Below are 20517 nucleotides of genomic sequence, written 5' to 3'. Positions count from 1 at the left end.
GTGTGTGTGTGTGTGTGTGTGTGTGTGTGTGTGTGTGTGTGTGTGTGATGTATGTGTGGGGGTCAGAGGACAATATTGGGAGTCAGTTCTCCCTTTCCACCAAAAGGGGCCTGAGGATCAGACTCAGATTTTAGGTCTTGGTAAAAAACATTTTTTACTGAGCCATCCTTTTGCCCCCATAGGTTTTTTTTGTTTGTTTGTTTGTCTGTCTTGTTTTGTTTGTTTGTGCCTTTCTTTCTGGACTAATGTTCTACAGGAGTCAAAGGTGAGGCTTCATCCCACTGATTTCTGACATATCCAGGGCATTTGTCTCTGGATTGATGGACTTGTCCTTAGGACACACGTGGGAACCATACCAGACTCATTAGATTCCTCCTTTCCCTTCAGCTCCAGACTCCGTCAAGACTGCCCATTTCTCATTTAGAATTGGCTGCAAAACAGAGGCGCCTTTCATCTTGGCCAGGGTTTGAGATTTGCAGCTGTAAGGTTGTGGCAGTTTTTCGCCTAACTAGACCCACGCACCTCCATGCGCTCATTAAAGCTCATTGGTCACTATTGGGCATGGCCTGTTGTTCATTGCCCTCCTCTATCTTGGCCTTCGGTGGACAGTTACGGAGTTTTGAAACACATTTTCTCAGAGCTAAGCCTTCCTCTGCCGCAGTGATTTTGTGTAGCGTTTACTATTTATGGGAGAGTAGTCGGCAGGTACGCTCACAATGGTAACCTGCCTAGAATACGGCTAATTGCAGGTTAATTACGGCTCCTTAAAACACAAATTGTCAAGTATTTGGTGATTAACACATATTTAATTCTGTAATTAATGTTTGGCCTAATTGCTGCTCCTCAGAGCTGCCCTGCTGTGGCTGGGAGCTATGGGGAAGCACAGGCCTCTCTTCCTGCCTGGGGGCACCTGCTTCCCTGGATTTAGCCGCTGACTTCTTGCCATTTGAAGAGTATTCTCCTTTCACATCCACCTCCTTTGCCTCATTGTCCTGATAAAACAGGAAACGCTCTCCCTTTGATTCTGCCCCCTCCTCCCTCTCTTCCTCCGCATTTCAGATGCCCCTGAAGCCAGAGTACCCATCGATTTCTCTGAGTTCTCTCTAATCATGCTCCCAGCCCCTGAGCCTCTGGAATCTGACTGGCTGCTGAAGTCAGTGATTCTGACTTTAGTCAGAGGCCAAAGGCCGGACGGATGCTTCCTGTAAGCTTTGTAAAGAGGAACCGCCATAGGTAGCCTGGGAATCCCTTCTCCAGGCTGCTCCATAAAAGGGATTGGGAGATCCATCCATAAGCGGGCGGGGGGGGGGGGGGGAGGATATCAAATAGGGGAGTGAGTGGTGGCTCACCTCCCTGGATGGAGCAGATTCCTTAGGTGTGCTGAGGGCCCTGGCAGAAGAGTAGGAGTGGCTGCACCTGGGCTCTACTTGAAGTTCTTTGTATAGTAGGGACGCAAAGGAGTCTGTACGCGTGGAAAGCTAAACCAAGATTTGCCCTTTGCCAGCTGACAGCTTTGCTGGGAAATGAGGAGTAGAGGGAATAGGAGTGGTTTGCTTGTACCCACCACTTCACAGTTAGTGCCAACTGTTATCCCCTGAACAGCTGCCGGGGTTTCTACCTTGAGTTTGCCATCAGCCCACCCGTTTCCACTCAAAAGGTTTGCAAGTCTCCGGCAGCCTGCATGCCGTGGCTACCTAGAGACAGGGTTTTCAGAGTCGTGCGCAGTAAACCCAGCAGCGGCAGCAGGCATCGGCTGGTGGGTGAGATCTAGGCAGAGGTGAGCTGAGCCTTGTTCTGTGGGCTGTCTTGAGATCCAGGTGTGTTTCTGAGTCTCCAGGAGGGGTCAGGGCAGGTGTGGGCCCAGCTGGAGTCTGGCATCAGCTCTGGCTTTTGCAGAGTTAGCTCTGAGTCTGTTGTTCCCCGAAGCGTGCTTGGGAAACGAGGATTTGACTTGCACCTGAAAAACAGCACATGCCTCCGCTCCCTAAAGTCCTCAGCCGTGGCCCTTACTCTTAAGAGCAGGCCCTTACTCTTAAATCTCTTTCTGCCTTTGGGACAACCGGGGGAATTTGATGTGACAGTGGAGCTTCAGCACTCCCTCCAGCGGGAGCGGGAGCCTACGCATCTGCCCACACTCTGCATTCTGCTCTTTCACAAGATGAACAGCCTGGTTTAAGAAACCAGTGGGGACCCAGGAGGCTCACACTTTATTATTGACTTGGACGGGCGTTCAGGAGGTTTTGTAGTTTGCGAGATGGTCTTTTAATCTTCACACTGTCTCTTCGTTCTTTAAAACTTGCCACATCTCTAAATCTCCTTCTCAACTTGCACTTGATGATCAAAGCTGGGCCCCTCTTCTGTTGTGGCTACTCTCACACCTCTGGCGGCTGCCGCTGCCTACGTGCTTATCAGAACTGCCTCTTGTAATTTCCTGTTTTTGTTTTGCTTTCTGCTTTAATTTTCTTGTCTCCTGCTGTATAGAAGAAGGAGATGAGCTGTGATCATATCACAGTCGTCTAAAGGGAAAGCCAGCACGTACAGACATACACACACTCACACACACGCACATGCACACACAGAAAGGCATGCTGATTGTGGTTTTGTCATGTAATCACAGTGTAGGTGGGGCTGTAGGATAAGGACATTCTTTTTTTTAATATATTTTGTTTTGTTTTGGGACGGAGAATGCGGCTGGCTATAACTCGCTAGTCACAAATTCAGATCACCAACATCCAAGTAAAAAGCCAAGTGTGGTGGTGTGTTCTTGTAACCCCATCCCTGGGGAGAAAGAGATGGGGATGGGGTGGATCCTGGGGCTTGCTGTCCAGCATCTAGCCAAGTTCCGGGGCTGTAGGCCCTGTTAGAATCCTTCTCTCAGAATAGAAAACGGGGATCAATTTACACTTGGCATTGACCCAAGTCAATTGCCCCAAGATTTATGTGCACACAGGTGCACACAAACAAAGAGGGATATGTACACACAATAGCCACTGCTGTTTAGCTTTTGTCTACTTGACATAAATAAGTGGGAAGAGAGCCTCCACAGTGAGGACTCAACTCTATCAGATTATCCTGCGGGCATGACTGTCAGCATTTTCTTGATGGAAGATTGATATGGGAAGACCCTGCCATCCTACCCCTGGGCAGGTTGCTCTGGATTGTATAAGAAAGGAAACTGAGCAAGCCATTGAAAGTGAGCCGGAAAGCAGCTTTAGTTCCTGCCTCTAGGTTCCTGCTGTGGCTTCCTTCAATGATAGACTGTGGTTGGGACGGAGAAACCAAATAAACCCCTCCCAAAGTTGCATTTGGCCACAGAGTTCCAAACTGGAATATACACTTACACATAAAATGTATGTTTTCTTAGAAACCAAATGTCCTAGTTACTTCTAATTGTCAACTTGGAACAGCCTAGAGCCAGCTGAAAGGGAAGTCTCTATTAGGGAGAAATATTGTTGATCACATAGGTCTTTGGGCATGTCTGTGGGGGATTATCTTGATTGTTAATTGATGGTGGAGGGCCCAAGACACTGGGTTGTACCATTCCAGGGCAGGTAGTATTGGACTGTGTAAAAGCTAAGCATGAGCTTGAAGGAAAGAGCCAGAAAGACTATTCCTTCATGCCTTCTTGTACTGGATAGTGTTATGTCTACTGGGCACAAGCTAGTCATCTTAGAAGAGGTAACCTCAATCAAGAAAATATTTCCATTAAATCAGGCTGTAGACAAGCCTGTAGGGCATTTTCTTAATTAGTGAGTAAAGGAGCAGGGCCCAGCCCATTTTGGGGTGGTGCTCTGGGCTGGCCGTCCTAGATTCTATAAGAATGCAGGCTGACAAAGCCAGTAAGCAGCACCCTCCATGGCTTTGCCTAAGCTCCTGCCTCCAGGTTCTTGTCCTGTTTAGTTCCTGTCCTGACTTCCTTCTGTGCTAGACTACAGATGTAAAAAACGTAAGTCAAATAAATAAGCACTTTCCTCCCCAACTTGCTTTTGCTCATGATGTTTGATCACAGTCATAGCGACCCTAACTAAGACGTGTCTGCTTCAAGTTCCTGCCCTGGCTCAGGGATGGACTGTGACATGCAAACATGAGCTGAAATAAAACCCTTCACTCTCCTGGACTGGTTTTTGTCAGGGTGCTTCATCATGACAACAGAATGAAACTAGAGCAGCAAGCAGACAAAAGCATGTAATCCAAATCCACCTGATACCAGAGCATACAGTAGGAAATGGGAGCTAAGTGCAGGCTGTTAATATTAAAGTATTAGATTTTTCTCAGTAGTTCTTTTTATAGAGAGAAAAATTTGATTTCTGCATTGGATTTTGTTTTTTATTTTGTGCAGCATGCAGGAGGGTCTATAGAGTAATTAGCATTTATTGTTTGGTTTTGGCAGGTTTGCAATTACATGTCTTAAAACCTTGGTTATACTATTCCAAGCCATGGTGGGTTTTTAAAATAACACCTATGCAATAGTAGTGAAAACTAGTAAAGTGGGTTTCTACCCACCATTACTGGAGTGGCAGGCATATTGTATTTAGCTGTGACAAAGCATTGCTTTTGACATGTGCCCTCTTGTTAACCAGAGTAATGACAGTGTATTGGAAAGCCAAGCAGGAAAGCCTCTGAAAACAGATAGTAAATATTTCAGGCTTTGCAGCCCAGACGGTCTCTGTGGCAACCAGGCAGCTCTGAGGTTGCTGTCTGGGAGCAGCCCAAATCAAAATGTAAACACACGAGCATGGCTGCGATCCAATAAAACTTTATTCGTGGTGTGGAAATTGGAATTTCATATCATCCTTCTCTATCACAAAATGCTGGTATTATCTTGATTTTCCTCCCATGTCTGAAAGCTATCAAAACTATCCTGAGATGGATAACAAAGCAGAAACAGGTGGCAGGACAGGCTTGGCCCCTGGCAGTTGTTTGCCAATTCTTGTTTTAGCATTTGTGTTGTTAAAACTACGTCATGTGTCAGGTGTGGTGGAGCCGACTCTAATCCCAGCACTCTGGAAGCAGTCTGTGGTTTCAGCCTGAAAACCACAGGATGTAAAGGGATTCACGCTGCCAACCAGGACTTCAGAAACCTAGCATTCACTTCCTCATTCTGCCTCCCAGGCGTCTGTTGTAAGAGGGGAAGGGCAGAACCATTGTCTCCTGGGCTATCTCCTGAGTGGCCTTTACCTTGTCAAAGACTCTTGTATGACCCAAGCGGCACCATCGCAGATGATCAAATGCTTTGTAGATCAAAATGCTGGGTTGGTGTCTATGCTTCTCTTTGGGAGTGTTGCAGAATACCTTCCTGTACCAATGTATCAAGTTCTCCATCTTCCGTGAGTGGTGTGGGTGTTCAGCAATTCTTGTCAGCCTTGTTGTCAGTTTGTGGAGAGCAACCAGCCTGGGTTGTTTGGGGATTCCATGAGACCCCTTTGGCCAATAACTTAATTAAATGCAACCCAATCCTGATACTAGAAACTTGCATTTCATGACAAGAGATGGCATGTTGGGGATCTGTTTCCCCCATTATTTGGTGACTTCATGTATACATATATACATGTATACATATATATATATATATACATATATACATGTATATATGAATACATGTATACATCTTAGAAAGCTTCTTCTGTATGTTTTCCATACTACCCTCAAATGGCCCTTAATTTTAACCGTCTCTCCCCATTTTCTCCCTTCATTCCTCTCTCTTCTCTCCTCTCTCACTTGATCCTTCTGTTCTATACTCTCCCATCCATCCATATGCATCTATTCTAATTCCCTTTCCTAGGGAGATCTATCTCTCCCCCTCCTAGTCCCTTTCTCTCTACCTATAGTCTGGTTCTATGGATTGTAGCTGATACGTTTTTTAAAACTACATGATGTGTCAGGTGTGGTGGATCTGACTTTAATCCCAGCACTCTGAAAGCAGTCTGTGGTTACAGCCTGTTTTAATAGCTAATGTCCTTATATATGCAAATATTCCAGTTTCTGGGGCTGGGTTACCTTATCCAGGATGATTTTTTTTTTCGACTTCTATGCATTTACCTACAAATTTCATGGTTTCCTTTTTGTAATGGCTGTGTGTAACTATGTGAATGTACCACATTTCCTTTATCCATTTTCCTGTTAAGGGACAGCTAGGGAGCTTCTGATTACTGGCTATCGCAAATAGTGCAAAAATGAACATAGTTAAGCAAGTGGTCTCTGTGGCAGAATGAATCCGCTTTTGGGTACATGTCCAAGGGTGGTAAAACTGGATCTTGAGGCAGTTAGATTCCCATCTTCCTGAAGTACACACTCATTTCCATAGTGGGCTGGGCATGTTTGCACTCCCAACCAGTGGGGGAATGCTCCCCCTCTTTACATATGAGCTGTCACTTGTGTTGTTATACTTAGCCAACCTGACAGGTGTAAGATGGAATCCCAAAGTCGTTTTGATTTGCATTTCCCTGATGGCTAATGATGTTGAATGTTTCTTAAAGTGTTTCTGGAACACTTGAGTTCCTTCTTTTGAGAATTGTCTGTTTATATCTGTACCTCGTTTTGAAGGGGGTTATCTGTTTTCCTTCTATCAAGCTTTTTGAGTTTTTCAAATATGTTGATTATCGGATGTGCAATTGTAAAAATGGTTTTTCCCATTCTGTCAGCTGCCACAATGATAGTGCCCTTTGCCACACAGAAACTTCTCCATCTCATGAAATTCCAACAATTAATAAATCATTGATGGTCGTGCCCTTGCTGCTGGTGTTCTGCTCAGAAAGTCTTATCTTTGTGCTAATGAGTTCAAAACTGTTCCCTACTTTCTCTTCTTTCCAGTTCAGCTTATCTGGTTTTATGTTGAGGTCTTTGTTCAATTTGGAGTTGTGCAACAGGATAAGCGTGGACCTATTTGCCTTCTTCTACATGCAGCCGTCCAGTTTGTCCAGCACCATTTGCTGAAGATGCTATCTTTTCCTAGTGTGTATTTCTGGCTTCTTTACTTAAAAAAATCTGGTGTCCTTGTTTTTATTGTTGAGTAATATTCCATTGTGTAGATATACCACAATTTGTGCATCCATTTCTCCACTGGGGAGCATCTGGGCTGTTTCCAGCTTCTGGCTATTACAAATAAGACTGCTGCAAACATGGTTGAGCAAATGTCCTTATTGTGTACTTGAGAATCTTTTGGATTTATGCCTAGGAGTGGTATAGCTGGATCTTGAGGAAGTGCTATTCCTATTTGTCTGAGAAAGCGCCAGATTGCTTTCCAGAGTGGTTGTACAAGTTTACATTCCTACCAGCAGTGGAGGAGGGTTCCCCTTTCTCCACAACCTCTCCAGCATGTGTTGTCTCTTGAGTTTTTTATTTTAGCCATTCTGATGGGTGTAAGGTGAAATCTTAGGGTCATTTTTATTTGCATTTCCCTGATGGCTAATGAAGTTGAGCATTTCTTTAAGTGTTTCTCTGCCATTCGATATTCCTCTACAGAGAATTCTCTGTTTATCTCTATACCCCATTGTAAATGGTGGGATCTGGAAAAGATCATCCTGAGTGAGCTATCCCAGAAGCAGAAAGATGCACACGGTATATACTCACTCATATAGACATATAATATAGGATAAACCTACTAAAATCTGTACACCTAAAGAAACTAATCAAGAGGGAGGACTCTTGCTAAAATGCTCAATTCCTATCCAGAAAGGCAAAGAGGATGGACATCAGAAGAAGGAGAAAAGAGGGAACAAGTCAGGAGCCTGACACAAAGGACCTCTGAAAAGCTCTGCCCTGTAGACTATCAATGTAGATGCCGAGACTTATGGGAAACCTTTGGGCAGAGTGCAGGGAATCTTATGAAAGAAGTGGGAAACAGTAAGATCTGGAGAGGACAGGAACCCCACAAGGAGAGCAACAGAACCAAAAAATCTGAGCACAGGGGTCTTTCCTGAGACTGATATTCCAACCAAGGACTATGCATGGAGATAACCTAAGACCCCTGCACAGATGTAGCCAATGGCAGTTCAGTATCCAAGTTGGTTCCATTGTAATAGGAACAGGGACTGTCTCTGACATGAACTGATTGGCCTGCTCTTTAATTACCTCCCCCTGAGGGGGAAGCAGCATTACCAGGCCACAGAAGAAGACAATGCAGCCACTCCTGATGAGACCTAATTGACTAAGATCAGAAGGAAGGAAAAGAAGTCCTCTCCTATCAGTGGACTTGGGGAGGGGCATGGAGGAAGGGAGGGATTGGGATAGGAGGAGGGAGAGAACCACAGGGGGGATACAAAGTGAATAAAGTGTAATTAATAAAGATAAAAATAATTAAAAAAAAAACAAAAACAAAATCTGGTGTCCATAGGAATATATGGACTTTCAATTCAGTTCATCAACATGTCTGTGTCTGTGTCAATACCATACTGTTTTTATAACTACAACTTTGTGTAAATTGAAATCAAAGATAGTGATGCCTCCAGAAGTTCTTTCATGAATCAGGGATGTTTTAGCCATCCTGGGTTTTTTTGTGTGCATATGAAACTGAAAACTGACCTTTCAATATTTGTGGAGAACTGTGTTAGAATTTTGATGGGGATTGCATTGAATCTGTAAATTGCTTTTGGGAGGATGGCCATTTTTAACATTTTATATATATATGTTAAATATATATTGTTAAATATATATATGTTAAATATATATGTTAAATATATATGTGTTAAATATATATATATGTTAAATATATATATATATTTAATCCTATCAAATCTTCTGATATCTTCTTCAGTGTCTTAAAGTTTTTATTATACAACTTCTTTCACTTGCTTGGTTAGAGTTACCCCCAAGATCTTTTATATTATTTGAAGTTATTGAGAAAGGCAGTGTTTCCTTAATTTTTTTCTCATTCAATTTGTCATTTATATATAGGTGATCTACTGATTTTTTTTTCAGTGAATTTTGTATCCAGCTACTTTGCTAAACGTGTTTCTCTGTATATTTAGTGTTTAGATCATTAAGTGCCAAGTGGACTTTCTTTTCTGGCCCAATCTATTTGGTGTTCTATATGGTTTTTGTACTTTTATAGGCATTTTCTTCAGGGTAGGGACATTTTCTTCTATGACTTTGTTGAAAATATTTTCTGTGCCTTTGACCTGGGTTTCTTATCCTTCCTCTATTCCTATTATTCTTAGATTTGAAATTTTCATAGTGTCCCTGATTTCCTAGATGTTTTTTTGACAGAAGGTATTTAGATGTAACGTTTATTTATTTATTTATGATGTATCCATTTCTTCTATCAAGACTTCAGTGTGTGAGTTCTGTCTTCCACCTCTTTATTCTCTTGGTGAAGATTGCCTCTGAGGCTCATGTTTGAGTTCCTAAATTTTTCATTCCCTGATTTCCCTCAGTTTAGGTTTTCTTTATTGATTCTATTTCCACTTTCAGGTCTTGAACCATTTTGCTCATTTTCTTTCACACTTTGTTTGTGCTTTCATATATTTCTTTTCTCTTTCAGGGTGCCTATCATATTCCTAAAGGCTGTTTCAGGGTCTTTTCCTTGTGCTTCAGTTGTGTTGCACTACTTGAGGCCTGGTGTGGTAGGTTGCTGTAAGCATCTGGGTTTGAGAAGACTGTAATTTTAGGTGCTGTCATCTGGTCTTGTCTTTGTTGGGTGCTTATTTTGTTTCTTGGTTTTTGTTGCCCTCTATGGTTCTTAGAAGAGTGTGGTGACGTTTTGTAGCCTAGAAAGAGATTCTTCTGGGATTTTGATAGGCATGAACACTGGGGTTTCCAGACAAAATGTGGTATTAGGCATTGGGAACTGAGCGAGTACACAAGAGGGAGGATAGCATGGTGTTATTCCAGGTTTGACGTAGTCCCTTTGGATTGGGGAGAGAGGACAAGCAGAATCCAGAGAGCTGGGGATAGGGCTAGGGAGGGCGTTGGTTTTGGAGGAGCTGAGGGAGAGGTGAGGATGTATGGTAGACATCCTGCTTGCCTGGCTAGAGGATGTGATCACGGAGCTACCTGGCAGGTCTTTCCAGAACCTGCTGTGTCATTACTGTTAGCCAGGCTTCCGTTTTCGGGGCCTCAAGATGATTTTCTTATGCCTGCTCCTTGAAACGCATCTTTTTGTCCCTCACTTGTCCTCTTACAGACCTTAGTCATAAAGAAATGAATTATCCTAGTCCCATTGCAGGGATATCTAGGCGCCTTTCCTCCTCATTGTATCATCAGTGGAAAACAACATATTAAACTTCTGAACAGGACAGAGTTTTATTTCAGCTTTGCTCTTCTGTGGGGTCTCTCTCTCCCCAGTGTGTGTTATGGTTTATTATCAGGGCTTTCTGGTGCAGAGCTGTAAGTCTAAGTTTCTGGGGTTTCATCTCTGCAGTTTGGACCCCTGCTCTTAGAGTTTCCATCTGGGATTCTGTGGGTTGCTGTCTGTAGTTTTGCATAAACACAAACAAAGCAGTCCTTGGAGCCAAGATTTTGCTCAGTGTGCAGGGGTGAGAGCACAGCATTTGAAAACAGATGGAGTTTAAGACAACTGTGGCTTATTGCACCATTCAAATTATTATATTCAGACTATTCATTCTGCTGAAATATGAAACCCTTGAAGATTTTTCCCTTTATTATTAGTACTTTCTAATTTAAAAATTCATGCAATTATATGATGAATCATGTTTTATATAAACTGATATGTAGAGTGGTATATGAATAGAACAGGTAACATGTATTTAGTAAATAGTTATATCATTACCCCTTAAACTAAAAGAATTATAAGATCTGGAGAGGACAGGAACCCCATAAGGAGAGCAACAGAACCAGAAAATTTGAACACAGGGGTCTTCCCAGAGACTCATACTCCAACCAAGTACCATGCATGGAGATAACCTAGAACCCCTGCATAGATGTAGCCCATGGCAGTTCAGTGTCCAAGTAGGTTACATAGTAATGGGAAGAGGGACTGCCTCTGACATAATCTGATAGGCCTGTTCTTTGATCACCTCCCCCTGAGGGGAGAGCAGCCTTACCAGGCCACAGAAGATGACAATGCAGCCATTCCTGATGTGATCTGATAGACTAAGATCAGAAGGAAGGAGAAGAGGGCCTCCCCTATCAGTGGACTTGGGGAGGGGCATGCACGAAGAAGGGGGAGGGAGGGTGGTATGGGGAGGGGAGGTGGGAGGGGCTTATGGGGGGATACAAAGTGAATAAACTGTAATTAATTAAAAAATATATATATATATAAAGAGTAGCATGCAACAGTAAAAAAGTAATAGAGATACTCTTGTTGGCACAAGTGTCCCCAAGTGCACACCTATGTTCAGGCACACTTAATTGTATACAATTAAGAAGATGCTGATAGCAGAGACTGTGACAGAGATGGCTTAGGTTACCCCTTTGAAAGATCACCCCCCCTTCCTCCTGCTGCTCCTCCCCCGTTCCTTACCGTGGCAACTGTTATTCTGGCTTCTGTTCCTAAAGTTGGACAATGCAGAAGATTGCATTCGTGGACTCAGATGGGATGTAGTCTTTTAGGACTGTCTTTTTTTTTTTTTTTTTTTTAATCCAGCACAATTCCCTGAAGATTCTTCCATGCTATTGATGATGACAGCAGTTAGTCTTTCTGATTGCTGTGGTATGCTGGGCCAGTCTGTGTGATCATTCATTAATTAAAGGACTTCTCAGTTGTCTGTAGTCCTTGGTTATTATGAATAGGGCTTCTATACATATGTGCAAGATTTTTACATGAATGAAAGTTTGCATTTTTCTACAATAAAAGTGAGGACAATTGATACCTTCAGATAATTCCTTAGGGTAAGCACCCTGACAGCTTCGCCTCTTCCATCTCTTTTAGCCTTCTTTTCTCTAAGGAAGAGTCTCTCTCACATGTACCATTCATCCTATATCATATCACCATATGTGATGCAAGGCTTATATCACCAGTTTCTTAATTCTTGGATACAAGGCTCATATCACCAGGTTCTTCATTCTCAGTTTGCACAACTAGGCAGTGACTTAAAACTTTGTGGAAGTTGTTTTTATCATTGTCCTTCGAATTTACAAATCTTTCCTCTGAATTTCAGTTGGTCTCTTGCCCATATAAATGAGAAGTTACTTTTCTGTGCTCTAGGCAATCTTCTGTAGCTGGCCATACTGTGCCTGGGAGGACCCAGTCCTGACTATGCCAACCTTGGCGCATGTATTGCCCTCTTCACAGTGTTGACTCACTCTCCTCTTCCAGGTGCTTACACTAACTCCTCACGAGCGCTACCCTGGCATATGCATGTCTGGTGATGTTAGGTACTGAAAACAAACAAACAAAACAACAACAACAAAAACCCACTTGATGTAGGCATCATAGACATAGAAGAGAGGCCACCATGGCTCCTGGCTTCAGCTGTCAGTCCACTGCAGTGAGGATAACCAGAACAGCACAGTGCCATTGTGGTGGCCAAGGAGCTGAGAAAAGGGTATCATCTGCTTTCCAGGCTTCCTTCCCCCTTCTCTCCATCTGAACACCCATCCTATGAGATGGTGTGACCGTAGTCATATCAAATGTCCCTATTAATTATCCCTCTCAATAAATAACCCTAAACAAGTATACTCACAACCCCCACAAAACCCTGCAAGTGTAAAGATGTGCTTTAGTCATCAATCCCGCCAAATTGGCATCAAAATCAGTCATCATATTCATCCTGCAGTTTCTTAAGTATAACTAACTCCTTGCTTTCTCTCTTTCCTCCTCCCTCCCTTGCTTCCTCCCTTCCACCCTTCCTCCCTTTCTTCCTCCCTTCCTTCCTTCCTCCCTCCCTCCCTTCCTCCCTTCCTTCCTTCCTTCCTTCCTTCTTCCATCCTCTTCTCTTCCTTCCTTTTCTCCTCCTCCATAATTTTTGTCCTTAAACATATTTTGCCATGGCTCCCTAAATTTTCATAAAGTTTCAAATAGAAGAGCTCTCCAACAACTTCCCGTTTTCTCCTCCTACTCTTTCATTTCTCCTCTCACTTCTCCCCTTATTCCACCTTTTCCTTCTCATTTCTTCCTTTATCCCTTTTCCTCATAAATGTTAAAAAAAAAAAGAAAAACCATAGGATCTCAAATCTCTCAGTCTAATCATACAGTCACTTTCAAAACTGTAATCTTGAGAAACATAAATCTTAATCTTGCCCCTCAGGAAAGATCTCACAGCATGTGGGGGAGTAGGGTTCACATGTAGGAAAATTTTATCATTCATTATTATTATTATTTACTTAGCATCATTTCAGTTTTCTGCTTTTGAAGACCTTGGTACTTTAACCCACCCTTAAAAATGACCCTGAGACTCTGTCTTCCCCGTATCTGTCCTCAGTCATGTTTTCTCATCACTCTACAGGTGACAAACCTGGCCTCTGCCCTTTGGCCTCTCCAGACTAGACCAGGTTCGGCCTTAGCTTTTATATGGGGTCTAAAGCCTGCAACACTGGTAGTCAGGTGTCATCCACCCACTCCTTTACAGTTACTGGGAAAATAAAAGGATGGGTAACTGCACCTTTATTCCTTATAATATAAGAGGCACTTGGTCAAAATCTGACAAAAGTGAGAGAATGACATTAATCTCTCTTGCTTTTCCAGGTGATTTTTGAAGTGGTAACTTCTGGACATCAAGGCTACCTTGCTATTGATGAAGTTAAGGTGTTAGGACATCCGTGCAGTAAGTATGCTTTCCTTTTAAGTACCGGGGTTCATCACTGGGACACATTGACACCGCAGACCAAAAGAAGGGACGAAACCCAGAGAGAAGCTATCCTGCCAGTAGAGTTTCATGACAGACTCTAGATGGGGGTCTCTAGATCCCCGGAAGCCCCACAGTACACAGCTTGTGTGAAAATGTAGATATCTTGGTGTCTTTGAAAATGCAACCAGGAGTGAGAGACATTTGGATTTCTATTGTCAATAATAGCACAGAATTAAATACGGCAGGTTGGCACATTCCATTCCCAAGTCAAGTGTGCTTCTATCCCTGTTCCTAAGCCTTTGTCACACAGCTCCAAACAGTATGGACCCGATAGACGTCGGCCCTACGGAATATAAATATAACGTGCCTTCTTTAGCCATCTGTGAGCAGCAGGTCTGCCTGTCCCTCGCCTGTATACATTAGTACTTTAAGAATGTACAGTGGGGAAGAAAGAGCCTTTGTAGGAATCGAATGTGAGGCTGGGGAGGTGTGGTGGGTAAACTGAGGCAGGCAAACACAGGTGTTACCCTGGCAGAGGAGCTGGCTATGCACCTGCCTACTGCCCTGGGTAGGTTGCTGCTTGTAGGGGACTTGGGGCTTCTCCAGTTGTGCTGGATCTTTGTGTCCTCGGCCTGACATAAGACCTGGACAGGGCCATCAGGACGGGTCAGGTGACCACTCCCTTCAGTCATTTGGTGCACTCTGGGAAAGCAGGGTTAGCATTTCTCCTATCACCTGTTCCAGGCCTGATTTTTTTAAACGAAGAAATCTACTCTGCTGGGCAGTAAAACACAAATAACCTGTGTGTGTGTGTGTGTGTGTGTGTGTGTGTGTGTGTGTGTGCATGTACATAGATGTGGGTATGTCTGTGTGCATGTCTGTCTGAATGTATATGCATGTTTGTACACATACATATGCATGTTTCTGTGTGTGTGAACCCATGTGTGTATGGACTACATATATGTGTGAACTATGTATTTATGATGTTAGTTTTACCAAAGCTGTTAGTTTTGCCTTCCATATATTCTAATGAATGGTAGATTCTAATGAATGAATCTGTGTACATTTTTTTGTGTTTCTGTCCCATGATGTCCATTGGCAGTTGGTCCACAGAACCCAGAGTCCATGGATGCCCTCAAGGGGGGGGGTATAGTTTTTACAACCTCTTTGCGTCTTTGAGTCATCCCTTGACTATTTACAATAAGGAGTACAATTTAAAGGCCTTGGGACAGCGAGCAGGATGGGGAGGGGCGAAGGTCTGTGTTCAGTGAGGGCTCGGCGTTCCTGGCTATTTCTATTCCTAGTTGGCCTAAATCTGCACATTTAGAGCTTGTGGCTGCAGAGTGCTAACTTTAGTCACGTTTGCTTTTCCCCACTTCACTAACGTTTTTAAGAACACTCTATGGTGTTCAGTCAGAAGACTATCACAGCCCGTACTTATTTCTGAACATTTGGTGCCTCCTCCTCTGTTTGTGTCTATTAAAAATATTGTTGTGGTACAGCATGCATGTGTTGCCATGGGAAACATGTATGTATACGTCTGAGAAGCCAAGTTGATGGAATGTGGGAGACACGGTGTTAGATTTATCGGGTGCTTCCAAATTGCTGAGAAGTGTCTGGGCCAGTTTACATCCCACCGATGGCGCATGGAAGCTTTATTCCCCCTGTACCCTTTCCCAGAATTGATATTGTCAGACTTCACATTTGTTGGCCATTGGAGCAATGGCAGCCTGCTTTATTTTTAGAATGCCTGGCATGCAAAGAAATTGGCAAGTTGCTACATTTCCTGGGTCTCTGCTGATGGCCCCTGTCCAAATCATGAAAGAATGGTTAGTATTCAAATGCACACGCTTGCAGGGAGAGCTCCGCATTTCCTCGGTTTCCTGAATTAGAGTAGATCATTAGACGGTCCGCTGTAGCTATAGAGAATGCCCGTGCGGTCATTAGCCCACAAGGGTACCATGACACAGCAGCCTCATTTCATCTGCAGGGTCTTTACTCTCTCTGATGTCTTTTTCTTGTCTTCTGAAGCCGGCCCCAAGTGCAGGTTCACACGCATTCCATCATCTTGTTCATGACCAAAGCTGCCATTACTTTAGTCACATGTCACATTTTCTTCTGCATTGCCTTTTCTTCTGTATCAGCAAGATGGGGCAGAGAGTGTTCACAAGGAATCTCCTCACTTTTTTCCTTGGAAAAGGTATTTAAAAAAAAGTGAACAAGGCTGTAACTAGCCGAAACATCTGGGCAAATTCAGGAAACAGAATATAATTATCTGAGTTGGAACTTGGCCAAGTCTGTGGCACCGTCGCCTCCAGCTTTGAAAAGTGCCCCAGGATCTGCTAACACGCATGCTCATGGCTTCTGAGTCACTGTGTGAAAGGAGGACAAAAAATAGCCCAGCACTTCTGCCTAGCTCCACGGTGCCGAGCACTGTGATGTGTCTTGCCTTTCCGTTTCTTAGAGCAAGCTGCCTGCAGGGCAGGTGTTGCTGCAGCGATGGGCACAGGTGAGGGAACGTACAGCCAACTACCCAAAGCATCCTAAGTGTGTATCCTGGGTTCTTTCCTTCTACACATGGCCGCTGGCTTACAGAGGACCTCCTCAAACATAGCCTCTTGCTTTTCACCGGGTTCCAGGCTGTGTGCTCCTCGCAGACATAAAGACTCAGTGCATAAACTTCCGTCACTGTGTTCCTGCAATGAATGTGTGGCAGTTGTGGTGGTGTCCATCCTTGTGGAGTCGGCTTCCTAGGCCCTCAGGGAGGAATTTATGGCTCCTCCTCTGAAGATACGCATGCTCCTACCTAATTGGTGTGTGAGTTGCCTCAAGTGACAAAGACCGGAACTGCAGGCTGGTGGCTGAGTTGATGGCTGTTGGGGTGGCCCTGTGAACTATAAGCAGTAAGTGGGTTTGATGATGGCTCTTCTTCCTGGAATTCGTGAGTTTACGGGGAAAAACAGGGAAATAAAAATCATAAGGATGAAGGCATTTGGCTTGATCTTAAAACTGAAAGCCTCCCAGCTAATGTTTTGTGAGATTTCGTATCAAGATTGCTAAGTAATAATCAATTGTTTTTGAAGTTTTGACGCTCATTAAATTTAGATTATCAGAGGAGCATAAATACTGCACACACAAACCAGGTTTTCCTCAGGGGCCCAGAGCTGCTGAGTCTCGCTGCCTCACTCTGAAGGCTGTTTGGACTCACATGGGTTTATGAGTCCGCATTATTGCAGTTTTCCAGTAGTTGTTGTTCTCATAGACGGATGTAGGTGCTCATTAAATTGATATTAATGTAGTGACAGTAAGATGCAGGATCAGCCTGAAACGTGGACATGGCCATGCAGAATCAGCAGCTGTCTGCTTTCGCCCGCTTCTAATAAACATAGATAATTCTTGAATTTGGTTCAGTCATCCCAGTAGGAAAACTGAGAAAGATGTTGTCAGTTTCGTAGATGTCTTCTTTGCTTAAACACATTGTGAGCTGTGCATCTGCTGGAATTGAGTTGAACCCCGCTTTTTGTGTGTGTGGCGAGTTCTCACTGTGTAGATTAGACTGTCCTTGAAATCACGATTCTCAGACTTCAGTGTTACCAGTGCCGATTTTATGGGAATGGGCATCGCCCGACACCCTCGGTGTTGCTCCTATCACCTCGTGGTGTTAATGTATATTGTTATGTATTACAAACCACAGATGTTTTAACAGAATTCCTGAAATGCAATTTACCTGCCTTACAGGCCTCTCACGAAAAGTATGTGATGGAGGTTTGGGTTGTATTTTCATCCTCGCTGCACCTGACTTCATGTGAAAGCACAGAGACCTGGAAACCTCCCTTTCGTAGATTGCACAAATCTACCTTTTGTCTGTGTCTGTAAGATGCGTCTGAAAGAAACATCAATGAATTTGATGCTTACGCTTGAGTCCTGTCTCCCAGGCATCCCCTCTATGTGTATGCAAATACTAAAAATCCAACAATATTTGGGAACACTTTGGTCTCAGTATTTCGAAGAAGAGATCCTTAACCTAAATTATTATGATTAAGTATTCTTTTTTTGTAACCACTCTTGAATTATTTACTGGGAAATAGTAAACCTAAATAATTAAGCTGATGGATTTCTTAGATTTTGGGAGTTCATTTGTGATCGTTTTAAAATTCGGAGCATGCTTGCCAAGTACAGTGTTTGCCAGTATTAACTGGGTAGTTCTGGCTTTTGTGTTCGGCAGTGCCTCCTTGCTTGAGATGGCAGTAAGGAGAGGCCTGCACTCCAGTCGTTCTGACTGTCAGGCACACTTCTAGTTCCTGTCAGCCTTTGCCTTCACATTAAGATGTAAATGAAAATAAGAGGGTTAGAGCCTTCTCATTTTCTGTCCCCCTTCAGTTTGCACTTTGATCTTGCCAATTACTCTTCTCTGATTCTGTTGCCGGGATGTTGATGCGGGCTTTGAAGAATCAATGGTAATGAAACATCTATGAAGGGGTTTGTGTCTTGGTCAATGATAACATATGCTTTTGGGATCAAAGGCTGATTGGGGATCAATTAATGTTTGAGAACTTTGCTCTTTGTACAGAGCAATGGAATGTAGCAGGCAGGAGAAAAGGCAAAGCTGAACCAAAGCTGTTTGTTATTCATGGAAGACACCGAGTTTGTAGAGCTCCCACAGATTCCGCAAGGATCTGGTGAAGCATTTTGAAAGGGTACACAGGAAATAAATGGGCCTATAAATTTAAAGAAAGGGGAAATGTTTCTTTTTCACTATGAAATGGGTTAGAATTTCCATTCTGAAGGTGCTACACCTGGAATTCCAATTAAAGCAGTTTGGCAAAGTTGGTCCTTCCAACTTGGCATGAGTCCTGAGCTTTGCTGGCCAGAGAACCTTTATTCCTCTTGGGCACGTTTCCACCTTGGAAGGATAAGTCAGTTATTTCAAACAGTGCAGAACTTTTTTGGAGGCTACGTCCATGGAATGCCTTGCCTGAATCACCTTTTAAAATCTTTATCTTACTCTTTTAAATGTGTATTTTAAAAAGTTCTCCGTTTTACTGAGAACAAGTGGTACAAAGGCTTGTGTGTAGGGACATTTTTCCTTTTATTTAGAGGTAGTAAGAGTTGCAGGTATTGAAACCTGAACACAGCGTGCTGAGAAAAGAGTCACAGTGTGGGATTACCTCGCCTACTGAAGATGGTTATCGGTTCAGGACCTAGAGACTCAGGGATGTCCCAAAACTCCGGAACATCATGCTGTCCTGATATTTATTGAAAACTATGTTTACAACACCGAGGAGAAACTTCCTGAAGTCTTTGGAAGTAGAATGTCACAATCTCTTGTCTTCATCATCGTCAGGGATGAGTTTCCGCCCTGCATCCAGGACCATTATCTTTCCTTTGAAGTGTGTCTTTACCTGCTTCCTGCTTGAGGTGTGTAGCTTATGTTCAACTAGCCACATGCCAACCTCCAGCCCCTCTGGCATGCCATCCATGCTACTTCCTAGATGAAAGGCAGTTGGTTATCCCAGGGGAAGACACACTCCAATACAATCTCAACCCACATGAATCCTTTGGATCCACATCTTTCTGAGCAAGCAATATACACTGATAGTGTTTTAAGAAGCCACATTAGGGTCAAAACAACTCTATATAGGAAGAGGCAGCTTCCTGTGGACAAATGTTTAGCGCTTAGGGGTAACAAACAAGCACAAGCTGAGGATCAGACAGTCCTGTCTTTGATCTCCAGATTATATGTGTAAGCGTTTCCTAAAAGGCAGTGCTGGCACCATTATCAGTAGCTAAAATGAAGAATGAGCCCTAGTACTCCTAGTTCATGCAGTATTTGTTGGCAACATGGCCCATTACAGAGTGCCCTTCCCAAACATCCTTAACGTGGATGAAGACAGCTAGAACATTCTCAATGGAATCAGCAAGAAGGCTGCTATTTAGTGTTTTATTATTATTAAGAGGTTATCAGACATAGCAAAGTGAGCAGAGTTCATCACTTACTCAAGAGATACTCCAGAAGTTAACTCTTGGTTTTTAGGAAGGGACTTCCAGAAGAGCACTCTCAGATCCTGCCAGTGAAAATGTAAAATTGGTGTAAGCTTGTTAGGAAGGAGTTTGACATCTCTGTCTGATTTCAAAATGAGCTGGTTTGTTTGTTTTCTGTCTTGACCATTTCCTTCCTAAAAATGTAACATAAAGAAATATGGAAAAGTCCATCTAAGATTTAATGATTTATGCCTCTGTTGGCCTTCCGCATTACAGAAAGCAATGCAAGTGTGCATGGCCCAGGAATGCCTCAGTACGCCTCTCCATATCCGGGTGGGTGTTACACCGGTTTCTCATATCTAGCTCTAGTGACGTTTGCTGCTGGATAGCTCTTGGTCATGGTGATGGACTTGACCTCTTAGACCATATAGCAGCCTCTTTTCCCTGGCCTACCAGAGGCCAGTAACACCACCTCTACACCTACTGTGACAGCCAGAATTTGTCCAGGCTGTGTCCCATCTTGTCTGGGGATGGCATTACCCCCTGTTTGGGGACCAATGTTCAAATAAACAAATGTTCAAATAAACTTCCGAGGACGTTTCAACGAAAATTGCCAATGTTATCTTATTAACATTGAAAAAGTGTGAGATGGTCATGAAAAAGCAGAACGTTGAGGGTCATCACCAAGTTTGCGAACATAAGGATTCTATAATGATAAGGGACTGCTATGAGTGTGCTGTGCTCTGAAAGAAACTCCTACCAGGGCTCTGAGAGACACAGCTACAGAACACAGGTCACAGGCGGACAGCATCACCACAGCTCGGGGAGACACAGCTGTAGAACATTCGAC

The 20517-nt window shown here is 43.4% G+C and overlaps 1 protein-coding gene across 3 annotated transcripts in view; it reads left to right on the top strand.

Moving 5' to 3' along the window:
• The window catches only part of Ptprm (protein tyrosine phosphatase receptor type M), a 676296-nt gene that overhangs the window by 262241 nt on the left and 393538 nt on the right, over positions 1 to 20517 (top strand). For all 3 annotated transcript variants that reach the window (XM_055610111.1, XM_055610108.1, XM_055610112.1), the window contains exon 4: positions 13583 to 13661. In XM_055610111.1, the coding sequence (XP_055466086.1) occupies positions 13583 to 13661 (79 nt within the window). The remainder of the gene's footprint in view (positions 1 to 13582; positions 13662 to 20517) is intronic.

This window comes from Psammomys obesus, unplaced genomic scaffold (genome assembly GCF_907164565.1).
Source record: "Psammomys obesus unplaced genomic scaffold, mPsaObe1.curated_primary_1811, whole genome shotgun sequence".
In the NCBI taxonomy this organism is placed as follows: domain Eukaryota; kingdom Metazoa; phylum Chordata; class Mammalia; order Rodentia; family Muridae; genus Psammomys; species Psammomys obesus.
Note: the sequence above shows the minus strand (reverse complement) of the source record. Positions and strands in the feature narration are given on the sequence as shown.